This window comes from Neovison vison, chromosome 8 (assembly GCF_020171115.1).
Source record: "Neovison vison isolate M4711 chromosome 8, ASM_NN_V1, whole genome shotgun sequence".
In the NCBI taxonomy this organism is placed as follows: Eukaryota; Metazoa; Chordata; class Mammalia; order Carnivora; family Mustelidae; genus Neogale; species Neogale vison.
Window position 1 is genome coordinate 40,620,768 of NC_058098.1, and position 17,833 is coordinate 40,638,600.

Consider the following 17,833-nt stretch of genomic DNA (forward strand, 5'->3'; position numbering starts at 1 on the left):
CATTCAGACTCAATTACTAAGTTACATGATTGATTCCAAGATATTGCTGGGAGGTAAGGCAAATGCAAGTTGCCATTAACTGTTCAGTATGTTCTCTTCTGCGAGATCTAATGGGAAAAAGACTCCTATAACTGGCCCTAAGAGGGAAGCAGAAGGTAGTTAGATCCGTTCCCCAGGAGGGAGACTCTGAGACAGAGATTAGGGTGCATGGTGCTTATTTAGGTGTGCCCTTGGGATCACACCTGGGGAAGAGAGGGGAGCAAAGCAGGAGTGGGCAGAGGGAAAGAGGAGCTCTGGAGCTGGTTGGGCCCTTCAGTGTTGCACTGCATTAAGCTAAGATGAGCCAAGCCTTTCCACTCTGTATTAATTAGTCTTTGGATGTGGACTGTCCTGGAAAGGGGCAGGACCCTGAGTGGAGTAGCCCTTTGCATCTGAGGCAATCCTGGAAAAGCTGACTGTTGGAGACGACCTGTGGATAGCACGGTTGAGGTCTAGGCCCCAGACTGTAGGGCAGTTTTCCTCCTCCAGGGATGATTTGGCCCCCCAGGGGAACTTTGACAAGATTGAGGTATATTTTTTTATTGTCACAACTGGGGGAGGAACAGTGTCATCAAGTGAATAGAGTCGAAGAATGCTACCAACCATCTTGCAATGCACCGCACGGCCCCTAACAACAAAGAATTATCTGGTTCAAAGTATCAACAGTACCAAGACTGGTGTAGGGCACCAATTCCCCTTGATGTGGAGCTTGATGGAGATATTACTGCCTGTCAGATACAGTGTCCTTTGTTTCTCCCACAGACCCTTTAGTTTCCATTTGCTAAGGAGGAAACTGATGCCCAGGGAAGTTCAGTTAAGTGCCCAACAAGGTGAACCGGAAAGACATGCAGGTGGGGATTAAAGTGGGCTTGCTTGCCGAAAACATCATGGTATCTTCTGGCTTCTGCTTGATGGTGCAGCAGGTCTGAAACCTCTCTCTTTCTCTGTCTCAAACACAAGACAGGTGAGGTTTATGTGCTCAGTTCACTCGCACGGAATTCCTGAGGCACTGTACACTCAATTCCCTCTATTTCGTTTAAAAGGCATAGCAGAATGTGAGTGAACACGGCAAAAATGATAGGGATGACCCCGAATCCTCTCTAATTTGTATTTGTATTTTTAAGTCGGCCATTGCTGACCTCTGGGGCCCTTTCTATTAGTAACAAATTGCTTACAGTAAGCTTGCAGCTGGTTTTTATGTTGAGAAAAAGGCCCATCAGTGGTCTTGGTGAATGCCTTTAAAAAGACTAGAACATTTCCAGGAGAATTTGCTACATGCTATCTCTTCATTGTTCTGTATCCTTGGATTTATTGAATCATTCAAGAACATTCCTCACAATCTTATTGGCACCTCCAGAACCTAAGGACTCAAAAACAGAAAAGAAAAGAAAAAAGAACTCATTAATTCATTTGAAAAGTAGCTCCTAGTCCCTTTCAGAAATTGTCCTATTTATTAGTATTTACTAGTAAAAGAACAGAAAAAAGAAAACTATCACTTTGCAGACCTGTAGGTGAGCTTAACAGAATCCATTATTAACTCCTTCTACAGCAAAATCACATGAATTGTGACTTTTTAAATAGGACATCCACGTAAAGGGAATAAACATGCAGTCTATAAAAAAGTTACATAAAATGTTAAATAAAATGTAGTACACATTTAACCCAAAGATATAAAGAAAAAAGACAGACATTCCATCATTATTGAGCTCAGCAATAACATTTGGTATTATAGTCGACCACGGCTGCAGTGTTTGGGTTCTGCAGCACAGTCAGTCACATTTTTTAAAAACTCCGTCATCAATTTCTACAGCACATTTCTATATAGTGAACGTTATCACCTTCATTTTCAGCTGAAAAATAAAAATACAGAAAAGATGAAAACAACTTAATTAAATTTACACTGAGGTCCATTGGCAGAGGACATTGTTATGCTCAGATCACATTCCCCCGTTAGAGAGCCTAAATTAGAGCTAGCTCTCTAGTCACATTTGTTCCTTGACTCTTTCAGCCAGATTCTTTACACATTGCTGGGTAAAATATGGGGTCTTGGGCAGACACACTGCCCTGGACTGAGTGGCTTCAAAAACCAGCATTTCTTTCTCACAGTTCTGGAGGCTAGGAAGTCTAAGATCATCATAGCCACAGATCTGGTATTTGGTGATGGCTGCTTTTCTGGTTTGCAGATGTCTGTCTTCTCCTTGTGTCTTCAGAAGGGGAAAAGCACAGAGTGTTAGCTCTCTTCCTCTTCTTATGAGAACTAGAACCCTATCATGGGGTCTCCACCCTCCCCCTAACTAACTCCCGAAGACCCCACCTCCAGATACCATCACATTGGGGTTCACCATGTCAATTTGGGAAGACACAAACATTCAGTCCATTACAAATGGTTAAGCAGTAGTGCCTCTGTAAAAAAACTGACTTTAAGAAAATGAGCATATATATATATATATATATATACACACACTTTGTTTAAATTTTACTGATAAAAAGACTGTGTAGCACACAACTTACAAACAAGAATAGAATATGCAATACTTTATTATAAATTCTATACAGCTGATCAATTCTTACAAAAACTTTTGCAAACATTATAAGAATTTTCTATCTATAGCCAACCTATGGTTTCAGTTGACCCACAAGGATAGTCCAACAGGTACATTGATTGATATTTTCAGATTTTAAGCCACTAACATGACATCACTTAATGTCCAACTGAGATAGGATGCTCATGGTTAGCAACACCATTTTATAGTATTTCTGTTGTATACACATTTATAATTAATATATATTTATGTTATATATGTGTTATATAAATGGATATAGCATATATATTAAATATGATATACACTACTTATATCATACAAATGTATAATAGACATAAGTCATCTCAAGGGCAGAGGCAATAATAAAATGTGGGAAAATAATTAGGAGGTGATCAGATGATTTCTGAATATTTGTTTTAGATGTAACATCTCATTGCAGAATTATATGATTTAACTTCTTAATTATAACTATGTTTAACAGTTGGTTCACAAGATTCCTGGAAATTTGACAGTTGGCTCTCCTGAACTGGTACAATTGCTGCTGATAAGTTTTCAGTTAATCAAATATGCCCATTTTCCACGGTATCTCCTACTCCAACTGAGAGGCGTTTTAGGGACCTGAGTATGTGAATAGAGGGCATCCCATTATCAAGTAAATAGATGTTGAACTAGAAGATGTCAGATTAAGCAGAGTTGTTTTAAAATTTACTGTTATTTTTGTGGTTTATTCACAGGCATTTCCCTGCATCTCAACCGGCATTTATGGTAAGTGATCTAGCTTTTGATAATATTTGTATTTCGTTTTTTTGTTGTTAAAGGCAAGGTTCACAGGAAGATATAATGTTCTCTGATGGATATAGTTTGCTGTGATTTAGAGACCCAAACAGCAGGTCGAATCCCATGGAGGGATCTCAAGAGGGTATTCAGATATTCTTTGGTGTTCTTGAATTTTGTTGTATTGGATACCACATGTAATGATTTGATACACTGTGGCTTAATGTCTTTTGTTAAACAAAACATTCTGCTTTGGTAGGATTTGACCTATAATAGGGTTTTCTTTAATAAAGCCAGGTTTTTCTCCTAGATAAATCATAATGCATATAAAGCCTAGCAGTATCATTATTTTGTTGTGAATTATAAAATAAATAATGGAAACATTAAAACATACACACATGCATGTACCAGTATATTTAATTTTAAAACTATCCAAAGGGAAAAAATATCCAAAGAAGTGACTGTTTTTAAAGCAAATAATTTTAGTAAGCTGAAAATATATATATACTTTTTTAGTGTTGACAGATTATTTTAGATAATGACTGCTTCACTTAGAGATGGGAGCAAAATGTTTTTATAATCACTTGTTTTCACTAACCTAAAGCTCCCGAAATATTATTCCACCTACAATGACATTTCCTGATGCTTTCTTTCTTCAGGCCATTAATAAATGTGTTTTACAATATTAAGGTAACATGGGGTTTAATTGTCATTTTAGGGTGTGCTGATCAGGGAAAATAGATTAGACCCTTCTGAAATCAAAATTCTCACATAGAGGCTCTTAACTGAAAAATAAAATATGTACAAATGTAAAGAAATAGTTTAAGTTCATTACTATTGGGACGGGATACCTAGATTGATGTCAAAGGTACAAGGTTTATTTCTCCTTAATATAGTATTTCTTTTGAAGGCTTTGGAGAGAATAAAATGGAAAATACAGGCCTGAATCAAGTTAAATGGGGAAGGATTTGGCTGCATCATTTAAGAATTTGAGGCGTGCCTTTTTCTTCTCCACGTTCCACTGTAGCCTGTGTTTATGGAAACACAATGGACACTGGGCTGGAGAGGGCTAAACCACACCATCTACATAATCTCCATTTTGGCCATTCTTTCTGCCTCACAGGTACCCAGTTAGAAATCTTAAAAATCTGCTTAAAGGAGACATGAAATGCAAAGTTTTGCTTGGGCAAGACCCCACATCTTCATTTTACCTTGTCTGGAGTCAAATCAGACTCCACTACAGAAACGGTTCCCCTCTCAAGAACGGTCTCTCACGACAGTCTTGATTTTCCTTGACAACAAACAGCTCTTGATTCTCTCCCAGAACCCATGTATTATATATTGGTCCTTTTCTCACTCTTGTTCAGGGGCCCCTGCTGTGCCTCTGTCATTATTCAAATCACTTTTATTTTTATCTCCATTTATTGGGATTTGAAATCGTCCTTTATTTAAGGAAATTGGTCCAAGGCTAAAAAGAAAAGCTTTAAAAAAGGAAGCAAACAAAAATTCCCAACACTTTGTAAGTCATATGAGAATGGATTTAGAGAATTCAGAGCAGTCTCTTGGTGCTAGCCTCCCCCTTCTTATTCCATATTCTACCTTACTAGATTAATTTTTCTAAAAAACCACTTGGTGCATGTTTCCCATCTGCCCAGGAGCCTTTGATCATATTCCATTACTTGCATGTTAATATTTATTCCTTTCGGACTGAACAATAGGTGCCTTATGTATCTCCCTAAACCAGTCCATTCAAAGTATGTGAAGAGGGAGAGGAAATCTCTTCTCAAGGATGTGAATTGGTATGCCAAGAAATGTATATGTAACTTTGATTTTGCATCATCATTAAAAAATTATTTATTTATTTGGAAAAGAGAGAGAGAGAGCATGAGCAGGACAAAGAGCAGAGGGAGAAGCAGACTCCCTGCTAAGCAGAGAGCCCTACACAGGGCTGGATCCCAGGACCTCAAGATCATGACCTGAGCCAAAGGCAAATGATAAACCGAATGAGTCACCCAAGCACCCCTTGCATCTTTAAAAGGGTGATTTAGTTTGCAGCATTTCCTAAACTTATTTGGCCATTGATAATTTTCTCAGCCCTCTCAGGACTGATGTTTTCTCCTAGAAATAGGGTTTTTTGTTTGTTTGTTTGTTTTAAAATTTTATTTATTTATTTGACAGAGATCACAAGCCTGCAGAGAGCCAGGCAGAGAGAGAGGGGGGAAAGTAAGTTCCCCACTGAGCAGAGAGCCTGATGTGGGGCTCAATCCCAGGACCCTGAGATCATGACCTGAACGGAAGGCAGAGGCTTAACCTACTGAGCCACCCAGGCATCGCTGCTAGGATATAGTTTTAGAGATTTCTTGTCGTGCATTCTCCATGGACGCATCTTCTGTGACCCACAAAAGAGCTGATAAATCTCAGAACATGTGAGAAACTTTGCCAGCTCCAACCCTGTGTGTCTTCCTTATAGCATACTTCCACATGCTCGTATACTCATACACATACTCATATGCACACACATTCATACCCCCATGGGCACCAGAATCACACACACCATCACTATCACACCCCTGAGGCCCAAACAGAAACACACCACACACACAGATACAATCGAATAGTAACCTTTGAGTAGTCTTCCGACAATATGCCAACTCTTAGTGGTCATTATATCTTTTGAAATCTTTCGGTAGTTTAATCTGAACAATTAACTACTGCCCCCTCATTTTTGATCCATAGATTTTTTGTTTATGTATCCTGTGCTCACCACCAGTTTGGAATTCTTTGATGGGCATAGATTTATTCTGTGCACAGCCAGGGTCTAGCATTATATCTCTAGGACAAACTCAGCAAATAGTTGCTCTTTGATCAGTGATAATGATTGTAACCCAAAGTGCTGCCTAACTGAAGATCCAAAACACAGAATTGTTGATTGGCAAAATAACAGGTAGAGGAAGGCCTTCTTAAGTCAGTATTTTCCTAATGGATGAACATCTCTATTTTAGGAAAAACAAATAGGCTTCTAACAGCATTCTCAACTAGACATGGTAATTGTAGGTATAACAACATCCACCTTGATAAGGCAAAACGAAAACTCAAGAACTTGTTCAGAGAGCCAGCTGAACACAACACTTAACTTCACTTAAGAAAATGCCCCCCTTGGGGGGCCTGGGTGCCTCAGGAGGTTAAATGTCTGACTCTTGATCTCAGTTCAGGTCTTGAGCTCAGGGTTGTGAGTTCAAGCCCCATGTAGGGTGCCATGCTGGGTGTGGTGCCTACTTCAAAAGAAAGAAAGAGAGAAAGACAAAACGTTTGTTTATTATGGCTCATGGGACAATGGTCAGAGAGGTACAGATCGGCCCTGAGGAAACTACCCTGACTTCTCCAGACTTGCCCTAGTTCCAGCTGCCTCCCTGCCTGCTGTGATTTGCTTTAGATTTACCTTCACTTTTAGATTTATGGCCCACAAAGCCACTGTAACTCTCATTCTATTAGAACAAAATTTTGACTATGGTAGAGCTATCTTTTGAAAGGGGTTTGGCTATTTAATTGCCAAAAATGATCTCATACCAGGGTAATTTCAACAGTAAGCATTCAATTCCCATTTCTTGGAAACTCAGACATCATCCCCACATTCAAAGTGTCCTGGAGCATCTCATATATACCAGTACTTCCGAGGTCCTTCAGCCTCGGAAGCCCGTTCCCTCCCAACCTATCTCCACTCCCCAGCCTTTTAAAGACAAACCCTGAGGGCAGCAAAACCAGCCACCCTTTGCGCAAATGGAAGAATTCCACTGTGCCACACAACTGGATTTCAGGAAGGCACACGGTGGGAACAGACTCTGGCCCCTTTTAAGTTCTCCTGGAAGAGGAACCAGACTTTTCCACTCTGACTTCCAGCAACTGCTGCAGCTGCTCTAACATAATGTTTCCAGGATGATTCCAGAGGGCACCGGACCGCCTGCTTGCACTCAGGATGAAAAGCCACATTTGGTCAAATACCAAAGAAAGTCCTGTGTTACTTCTGGAAAAATAGATCCAGATGAGGCTTCCAGGGGCTCTAAAACTCCCAGATTCCTGTTAAAGATTTGAATTGGCTGCTAAGCCTGTCTCAGAGGGACAGATCTGAACTTCCTTGATGGACATTTCAGATCTCGTGCGTGCCTTCTGCCCTCTGAGCCTGACTTGGACGCTTTGGTGCTAATAAGTTTAACAAAGGAGGCTAGACATGATACATGGCAATGGAATTTTTACTGAGAAGTGAACAGCAAAAATAACTTTAGTTCATTTTATGAGAGTCAATATAGTTAACAGAAATGAAGTCCAGGTGGGAAAGTGTATCCCCAGAGTAATGGGGAAAATATTCTCTCTGGAGTCAAAGAAAAAACCTTGAATCTTGCTTTCCAGGTACAAGGTGGTGTTTTAGAGAGGAAAGACTTTCAGACAGTGACTTATTGGCTGGAAATTTGCAGGAAAAAGATGTGCAGTGTAACTTAGCTAAAGCAGCTTTCATATTTATTCAGCCTATTTCTGTTATCAGGGTGGAAGGCCTGTTTCTATCAAATCACCTGGCCTCCCTCTGCTTTCCTTGAAATGCTGCCAGGACACGGCTTTTCTAATTGAATCCCTCATTTGCATTCAAGTTTGCTCTTTTGCTTCGAACTGGTAAAACGGAGACCAGCCCAATGTTTCTTTAACCTTATATTTACTTGGCAAATATTTTTATCACTACATCTGTCCAAATTCACAGACATGACTTGGAAAGAAACCAGGACATCCTCCAACGGCAATGCTAAGGGCATGCCCTCCGTCAGCTTTAAATGCTGACAGATTTCAGAGGGTGTGACAACCATTGCTGGCAATTCTGGGCTCTCTGGAAGAGTTACCTTATGTAATACACTTGGGAACCAGAGCAAAATTGACAAGAATGTGTGCTCCTCCCTTTCATCCCCCTCACAGCTCTCCCCTCCCTCTTGCTTTCTTCTTTTCCCTTTGATATTCCCGTTTGCTTTGAAAACTTCCTTTCAGGTGGTCCTATGATGACTCTTTTCTCCCTCATAAATTCCCTTCTCTGACATCCTGTGTTTTTTTTGTCCTGGACACGTCATCCCCACTGTATGAAGCCTTATTGTTCTTGGCAATCCTTGAGTTAATTGCTGGCCCTCGAAGCAATGTAACATTAGAGCCGGCGTAACTTACTTCCCTCTGGGAAAATGCAGTGCTGGGGCCAAACCCATCTCAATTATATCACATTTGAATATTATTTTATAAACTGGTCCTAATGAAGCACAGGAGAAATAGCGTAACGGACAACGAAATTCTAGCTATTAAAGTTTTTTTAACCCTCTGGGTGCTTACCATTGGAATAGGCAGTTTTCGCAGATACACTCACACGTGCACACATTCATTCATTCATCCCACAAAATGTGGTAAACCCTGCTCTTGCTCTCTCAAAGCTCCTTGGGTGTTTAATAATCAAAAGACATCTGACTAAGACACAAAAAGACTACCTTTGCTCTGGAAAACAGTTTCAAGTATCCAGCAACAAAATATGCTAGTTCAGCTTACATAAAAATGACAGTGAGACCCACAGGCAGAGTTAGCCCAGAGGACCTGCCAAAAGAGATGAAAATCCTGGAAACAGCTTTCTGGTGCTGTGGATGCAAGTGAGCAACCAGGTTCATTCTCCCTGGTGTTCTGTTCAAACTGAATGATTTTAGGACTTAATTAAAAGATTAAGTTTCAAAAACTAATAAAGATTGCAACTTGATTATTGTTTTGGAGGTGTGGATGTCTCCCTCCTTGCTATTGTGTTCAAGGTGAAAATTTGACTGAGAACTAAAAGGTGCAAATGATTTCAAACCCACCCTTCTTCAGAGGCTGCCACTTACTGTTATGCTACATTAAAAAAAAAAAAAAGACTTTCTTACAGAAAAAGTATTAAAACAGTAAGCCTTTAAGGAACTAGGAAAGCCACTTCAGTAAATTTCAGAGCCTCTGCGCATAGTAGTAACTGGGAATATCTTTCAGCCACATTGAAAAATACTATTAAGATGTTGTCCCTAAAGAACTGTTTGAAGGCATCTAAGAATTGACCACACTTTTCATTCTATCAGTGAAATAATTTCCATACGCTTTGCTCATTCTTCTCATCCAGTCTTAAATGGCATTCCCTTTTCTTGCTTCTTTTACGTACTTGTATCTGAAGGGTGAGTTTAAATAAACATAGCTCAGCTCTCTTTCTGAAGGACTTAAAAAAATAATTCTGACAGTTCTCAGAGAAGTCAAGTATGTTTAGCTCTTTAGGACAATTTTCATGTCACATCCTTTCTAGTCGATGATTCTATTTTTAAAATGCATCTTGAAATAGCCTCATTCGGAAGGGGCTATATTAGTTAGAGTAAAGCTAAGCTGCTGTAACAAAGAGACTCTAAAATAAAGTGAATAGAGATGTTTATTGCTGTCTGTGCTAACAGTTCCAAAGTGAGCATTCTGCTTGTGGGAGGATTTGTTCCACTCTGTTATTCAAGGAGCCAGAAACCCACCATGGTGTCAAATAGTTGCTTTGCCTACCTTAAGTTATTGTTCTATGTATTTAGCTGCCCTGGTCCCAGCCCAAGAAATGCATATGATCGGCTCATGCCCTATCTTATGATCCCTGGCACAGAGAAGCACTTGTCATGTCCATCCGTCTTCCATTGGAAAGAAATTGGACTCATGAATTCTAGTATGGTATCCACATTTCTGACTGTGTTCTTATGTGGAAAGAAAGGAAATTGAATTATGATGTATTCTAGATGTCAAGGCGCAAAGGAAAAGTAAAGGGGCACCTGGGTGGCTCAGTCACCTGCCTTTGGCTCAGGTCACGATCCCAGGACTCTGGTCCTGGGATTGAGCATTGCATTGGGCTTCCCACCTCTCCCTCTCCCACGCCCCCTGCTTGTGTTCCCGCTCTATGTCTCTCTCTGTCAAGTGAATAAATAAAATCTTTAAAAAAAAAAAAAAAAAAGAGGAAAAGTAAAGTAAATCAAACAGGTCACTCAGAGGTAATTTAGTTTGGGGCAATGTCATCTACCCAGAATCAGTAAATATTTTTGAAGGTGCCTGGGTGGTTCAGTTGGTTGGGCTGCTGCCTTCAGCTGAAGTCATCATCCTGGAGTGTCAGGATGGAGTCCCGCATTGCATCAGGCTCCCTTGTTCAGCAGGGAGTCTGCTTCTCCTTCTGACCCTCCCTCCTCTCATGCACACGAGCACAGGCTCTCTCTCTCATTTTCTTGTTCTCAAATAAATAAATAATTTTTTTTTAAAAAGTAAATATTTTTGAATACCGATGGTTCTAATTTTGCAAGAATATTTGGAGATGTTAATAGCAAATACTTTATTAAAATACCTTTATAATCCTGAACCCTGATAAATTTAGAAGTATGGAAATCTTAAGGCATCAGGACAGTGCCTTATCATTAATTCTTAGGTAGTATATTTAGATCTTAAGATCTGATCTCAATGGTATTCATATTTTTCTACCAAGATTTGCAGACATATCCATGGAAACTGAAATCAATATATTAAGAATGAATTAATAATTGTGTCATTTATTACATTTGTAATTTTGGCCCATTTCCATAAAAATCCTTGGAGGAATCAATTACAGTTTGTTTCTATAACACCTTATTCCCCTAAGGCTATAACCATTAAAAAATGTACCTGAGATCCTGAGCAGATATAGATCAGCATCCTGCCTACCAAGGGACTCTAGGGAAATGTGACTGTAGGAAAGAGTCTGATCATAATAGAGTAAAATGGTACCAGGAGAGAGATGGGGAGAGAGAGAGAGAATGGTAATATGAATGCGAATGTAAACCTCCTGAACAGTCAAAGGAAGTCTCCTTAAAATCTTTAGAACTGCAGAAAATAGTTTTTTATACCTTGTCTCTCATTTCAGCCATGGTCAGTAGGGAGAATTCGCCATAAGTGACTGAAAATTGAACTGAAATTAACAAAACCAACATGAAATTACTCATGCCTATCATTTGGTCCCCCAATTTTATTTCTAAAGGAATCTCAGTTCAGATTAATCTTTCCAGAGCTTCTTTCTAAGCATCTATATTTTTGATAAAATGTATTTTTCCCTCTAGTTAAGACTTCTTTCCTTCGGAACTTAGCTTGTGAAATTGGGCTCTAAGCTCTGCCCATCACCTAAGGCAAAGTCAGATGAACAGTAGGTTTTGGTAAGTTTTTAATTAACAACTACAAAATAAATAGGTCCTCAACAAAATATAGGCAAATCAAATTTAAAAAGTGTAAAAACAGTTATATACCATGATCAAGTGGGATTTATCCTAGGTATGCAAGCTGGTTAAACTTTCCAAAATCAATTAATGTAACCCATCATATCACTAAACAAAGGAAGAAAAATCATATAATTATCAATAGATGTAGAAAAAGAATTTAACAAAATCTAACACTAATTCATGATAAAAACTCAGTAAGCCGGAGTGGATCTTCCCCTACTTGGTAAACACTATCTATAAATACATATAGCTAACAGCATACTTAACAGTGAGCAGCACAACTTTCCTATTAGATCAGGTACAAAACAAGGATGTCCCATCTCACTAATTTTTTCAACATCACACTGAAAGTCCTTGCTAATGCAGTAAGGCAAGAAGAAGAAATAAAAGGTATACAGATTGGGAAGGAAGACAAAACTGTCTTTGTTTGGAGATGACATGGTCATCTTGTAGAAAATCTGAAAGAACTGGCAAAAAACAAACAAACAAACAAGACAAAAAACACCCCCAAAACAAAAATCCAACCCCTGAAACTAATAAGCAATTATAATAAAGTTACAGGATAAAAGTTAATATAAAAATGTCAATTTATATAAATAAATAACTGGGGAGATACTTCATGCTCATAGATAGGAAGACTCAATATTATCAAGATGTCAGTTCTTCCCAATTTGATATATAGATTCAATGTGATCCCAGTCAAAATACCAGCAAGTTGTTTTTATGGATATTGACAAACTGATTCTAGAGTTTACATGGAGAAGCAAAAGACCTAAAAGAGCTAACATGGTATTGAAGAAGAAGAACAAGTTTGGAGGACTGACACTACTTAATTTCAAAACATACTATAAAGCTACCGTAGTCAAGACAGTGTATTTTGGTGAAATAATATATGTATAGACCAAGAAAACCGAATAGAGAGCCCAGAAATGGACCGACATAAAGGTAGTCAACTGATCTTTGACGAAGGAAGGAGTTAAAGCAACTCAATGGAGCAAAAGTAGTCTCTTCAAATGGTGCTGGGACACCTGCACATTCACATATGAAAAATGAGTCCAGACAGAGACCTTAGACCTTTCACAAAAACAACTCAAAATGGATAATAGACTTAACTGTAAAGTGCAGGGACACCTGGGTGGCTCAGAGGGTTGGGCCTCTGCCTTTGCCTTAGGTCATGATCTCAGGGTCCTGGGATCAAGTCCCGCATGAGGCTCTCTGCTCGGCAGGGAGCCTGCTTCCCCCTTTCTCTCTGCCTGCCTCTCTGCCTACTTGTATTCTCTGTCTGTCAAATAAATAAATAAAATCTTTACAAAAAAATATAAAGTGCAAAACTATAAACTCCTAGAAGACACATTGGCAAAAACCTAGATGACCTTGGGTATGGTGATGTCTTTTTAGATACTGTACCAGTTTTTCTCAAGTCTCTTCAAAGGCTACCTTTGCTTCAAGATTCTCCCCTGAGTGTGATGTAGGCTCATTGTCTGTGTCACTCACTATGTGTGATCAGTCTTGGGTATCACTGCATCAGAGGACCAAGGAATAATGGAGAATGAGGATGGGTATAAAGTGGCTATGGTCATGAGTTTCAGGGTTCCACAGATCTAGGTTCAAATTCTGAGTCTGTCTCTTATTAGTCGCGTGTCCTCAGGCAAATTACTCTCCAGAACTAAATAACCTCAATAGTCACAGAGGGGTGATAATGCCTTTAACATGGGGTTGTTGTAAGATTAAATGAGATAATGCATTAAAGTGCTTGTTGTGATATCAGACACATAAAGGTGAACATTTAATAACTAACATTACTATTATTATTAATAGTAATTTTATTTTGCCGCTATTGTTATCATTATTTCTCTCCCACTGGAGTCTGAGTTCCTTGAGGGCAGAGGCTTTTGAATATTTTATTCATTCCTATCACCTAGAGTTGAGAAGACTTTGACACTATTGAGCAAGTAGTTTACTATTTGAAGGATACTTGACTCAAGCCTCGAATGACTCTAATCATCAGTTCCTTCTCGCAAAAGTCACCTCAGTTGCTCCTGGATTACGTCTGCTTCTTCTCTGAAGATGACCTATCTCCTATCAGCCACCTCTGTGTCCTGTGGTTGAGCCCTGTGAGTTAAGCCATCTAGAATTGAAGCCCGTTTTCAGCATCATGCCATGCTTTCTAAATCACACTTAGCCACAATCACAGTAGTCTATTGTTTACAAAATAAAGTCAACTTGTTTCAGCAGTTCCAAGTTTTCTACAGCTTATTTAAGCCCTAAGAATGAAAACATTTTGTTTTCTCTGTATATAAATATAAGTTTTCAGTGGAAAGAGAGACAAAGTAATTGTAGTTAATTGTGGCTTCAAAAGCAGAGTCCCATGTTTTAAGACAGCATACTGTTCTTCTCTAGGAAATCTAGAAAAATAGATAACAGTTACTCTGCCATTTGCCCAATGCTTGCTCCACCCCCCCCCCAAAAATCAAGAAAGTTGCACCTTTTTTTTTTTTTTTTAAATTTCTAAGATCATAGGGTCATGGAATTGGGAGCCATTTTAGATATTACACTTGACTTAACTCCTTATTTTTCTGGCTGGGAAAAATGAGTCTCAGAGTTTTGAGTGATTTGCTTAGCCATACCAAACTAGTTCACAGAAGAACTGAGATCAGATGTCTACCAGTAGGGCAGAGAAGCAAGGATTAGAGTTTGAAAATTAAGAGGATATGTGATTACAGCCCAGGATGGCCCACTCACTAACCTCTTCTTTGAATCTCAGTTCCATGCATCCTCATATGCTAGGTGGGAGTAATATTAATATATACCTTCTTCTATTAGAAGAAAAGAAATGAGTTGAACCGGAGTTCTTCCAGAACTGAGTTCCAAAGACTTAAACCAATAAAGGTCCTAACTCTCATACTCTCTCTAGGCCCCTATTCCCAACCCTGCCTCTTCTTCTATCCTACTTCTTATAACTAATCCTTTTTCTCTGGACCCCACCTCAGGCCACTAGGTTCAGCATCAGTAACTTGTGAAGACTGAGTTTGTATAGAAAGTATCTGCCCATCTGTCTCTCTTTGTATCATATCAGTGCTTCTTTCACTTTATCATCAAAGACCCTTTAAAGATAAAGGTTAGTATGTCTCTGTCCTCCTGGTCCCCAGAGACAGCCTCTACAAGGGGGAAATTTTGTTTTAGTGGAGTCTCACATTGTACTTTAAAATATAAGTATAAAATATAAGTATATATTGTAATCTATTTCTTGAAACGAAATGCTTTATATTACCTGTTAAATAATTTTACAGTCCTCCTCCAATAAGTTTTCTTGTAAAATTAACCCTTAGGAGGGTGCCCATCTTGTGGTTTATGGTGCTTCTGGCACACTGCCAATGCCCCAGTTTAAAAGTCAGACATTTGACCAGCCTTACAAATGTCAGCCCTTGCATGTAATTACAAGAATCTGTGAAAGTGATCACCAGCAGCTCAGAGGTTCCAAGCTTCTGCAAATTCTGAATCCCTTAGCAAGCCAGAAAGATCTGCTGGCACTGCTATAGGGAAAGGTTAGCATCCTAAATTACTTGCCTCTCATTTTTTTTTTCAACTTTGCAAATATTTTATCTCCTCATCCATAGTGAGAAAGAAAAAAGAAGTATGCAGAGTTGCTGCTTTCCCATGTTATACATAGAAGGAAATGAGGACTCATCAGCTTTTTTCATCCATCATAAAACAATGAAAATATGCCTCCTTGCTGGATAAAACAGGGATATGCATCAGGAGATCTGGGAAATGTAAAAGCCTTGACTTGAAACGCCTTTTTTTAGATCTCCGCACATGTTGAAAGCAATATTGGGACCTACGTGGTGTGTGTGCATATGCATGTGTGTGTGAGAGAGAGAGAGAGAGAGTGTGTGTGTGTGTGTGTGTGTGTGTGTGCACGCGTCTCTGTGTGTGGTATCCTGGTTTAGCTTTTCTCCCAATTGACCTCATCCCAAACTACCAGACCTGGCAGTTTGTCCAGACATGGACATGAGAAGTAGAAAATACAGTGAGTGGGAGGAGATGGTGAAGGAGATGAGCAATAAGAAAAGAAGCTAATGCAAGTGGGAGGGCAAGCTCATGGCAGGAAGAGACTGGTTCAAAGGTGAGCTGGGATATGCAGGCCAATCTGGGCCTAGGAAATCCTTTGTGTTCCTCCTCTTTCCGCTTAGTGTTGTTTTCTCCCATCCCTTTCACTACCAGCTCCTTCTACTTTACTCTTACTGACTCATTTGAGGCAATGCCCATTTGAGGGGGAGACACAGTGTCAGAGCTGCAAAAAGCAACTAGCAGCCCAGCTCTCTTCCAGCTCCAGGGCTATCTCAGAGCTCTCCTCAGAATTCATATAACTCAGTATCAAACAAATAATCTGATTAAAAATGGGCAGAAGATCTGGAGACATTTTTCTAAGGAAGACATATAGGTGGCCACAGGTATATGAAAATATGTTCAGCATCACTCATGATCAGGGAAATGCAGATCAAAACCACAATGGGATTGTGGTATATCACAATGGGATATAACCTCTAGGTTAGTATAAAAAAAGACAAGAAATAACATGTGTTGGTGAGGATGTATAGAAAAGAGAACCCTTGTGCACTGTCAGTGGGAATGTAAATTGGTGCACCACTATGGAAAACAGTATGGAGTTTTCTCAAAAGATTAAAATAGAGCTACCTTATGATTCAGCAATTCTGTTTCTGGGTATATATATATGAAGGTAATGAAATCAGTGTTTCAAAGAGATGTATACACTCCCATGGTCATTGAATCATTATTCACCTGAACCAAGATATGGAAACAACCTTAATGTCCATTGATGGATGAATGAATAAAGAAAACTTGAGATACAAATATAATGGGATGGGATACAATTAATAGGGTACTATTCAGCCATAAAAAAAAAAAAAGAAGGAAAATCCTTCTATTTGCAAAAACATGGTTCAATTTTGAGGACATTATGCTAAGTGAAATAAGTCAGACAGAGAAAGACAAATACTACATGATCTCACTTATATGTGGAAACTGAAAACAAACAAACTCATAGAAACAGAAAACAGATTGTTTTTTGCCAGGGAAGGAGAGTGGGGAATAGGAGAAATGGGTGAACATGGTCAAGGGTACAGATTCCAAATATACTATGAACAAGTGTTGGGGATATAGTATATAGCATGATGGCTATCGTTAACAGTACTCTACTGTATATTTGAAAGTTGCTAAAAGTAGATTTTCAAAGTTCTCACAACACACACACACACATACACACACACACAACTGTAACTTTGTGAGATGATGGACATGTTAACTAACATTACTGTGTAATCATTTTGCAATATGTACATCTATAAAATCATTGTACATCTTAAACTTACACAATGGTATGTGTATATCGTGCCTCTTAAATGCACACCATGTTATATGTCAATTACTTCTCATTAAAGCTGCAAAAAAATCCCAAGGATTTTCATTAGTAATAGGCCATGACCTCAATGTTCTTCTAATTCCCAACCATAGAACCCCTTATTAAGTTTCTACTCTGCTGCCCTATCCTCCACCCTTTTGCTTGAAATACCCCATTATAGGATTGGAACTCACCATGAGCAATGTGAAGTTACAGAACTTCCATTTCTATTGCTTGGAAGATTAGAAGGCAGGAGAGTCCCCCGAAGCGAAGATGTATTTCTGGGAACTCAATCCAGAATTCTGAGTACATTTTCACAGGATAAAGACAAAGCTATCAACATGATCTGGGAGCCCTTGCCTGCCCTCATCTTGTGCCCGGCTTCTTCTGGCTTTCTGCACCCAGCCCCACTGTTGCCTTTCTGTCTTTCTACCAGGCCTCTGTTCTACTGTTTGTGCCCTCCGCCTGGAGAGCCATTACCTCCTCTCCTTCAGTTGGTTAACCACCACAAGCATGATCTCTGGAGGGATGCTCTCTCTGACCTCCCTGATGAGATCAAACCTTCTTATTACAAGTTCTTAGGACACTATGCAGCTCTCCTTCACAGCTTTCATTATAACTGCAGCTCACATTTAGTGGGGTTATTATTTTACCTGTGTTAGTGTCTGGTTTTGTACACTCCTGTTTTCCCAGTCCCCAGCACCATGTCTCATACAGGTTAGAGTCAGTAAATTCTTGTTAAATGAATGCATGCATTGTCTTGTAGC

General features: G+C 39.2%; 1 protein-coding gene across 1 annotated transcript in view; it reads left to right on the top strand.

Moving 5' to 3' along the window:
• The window catches only part of MACROD2 (mono-ADP ribosylhydrolase 2), a 1,971,347-nt gene that overhangs the window by 1,387,229 nt on the left and 566,285 nt on the right, over window positions 1–17,833 (top strand). The window contains exon 7 of the mRNA XM_044263475.1: window positions 3,317–3,347. Within this exon, the coding sequence (XP_044119410.1) occupies window positions 3,317–3,347 (31 nt within the window). The remainder of the gene's footprint in view (window positions 1–3,316; window positions 3,348–17,833) is intronic.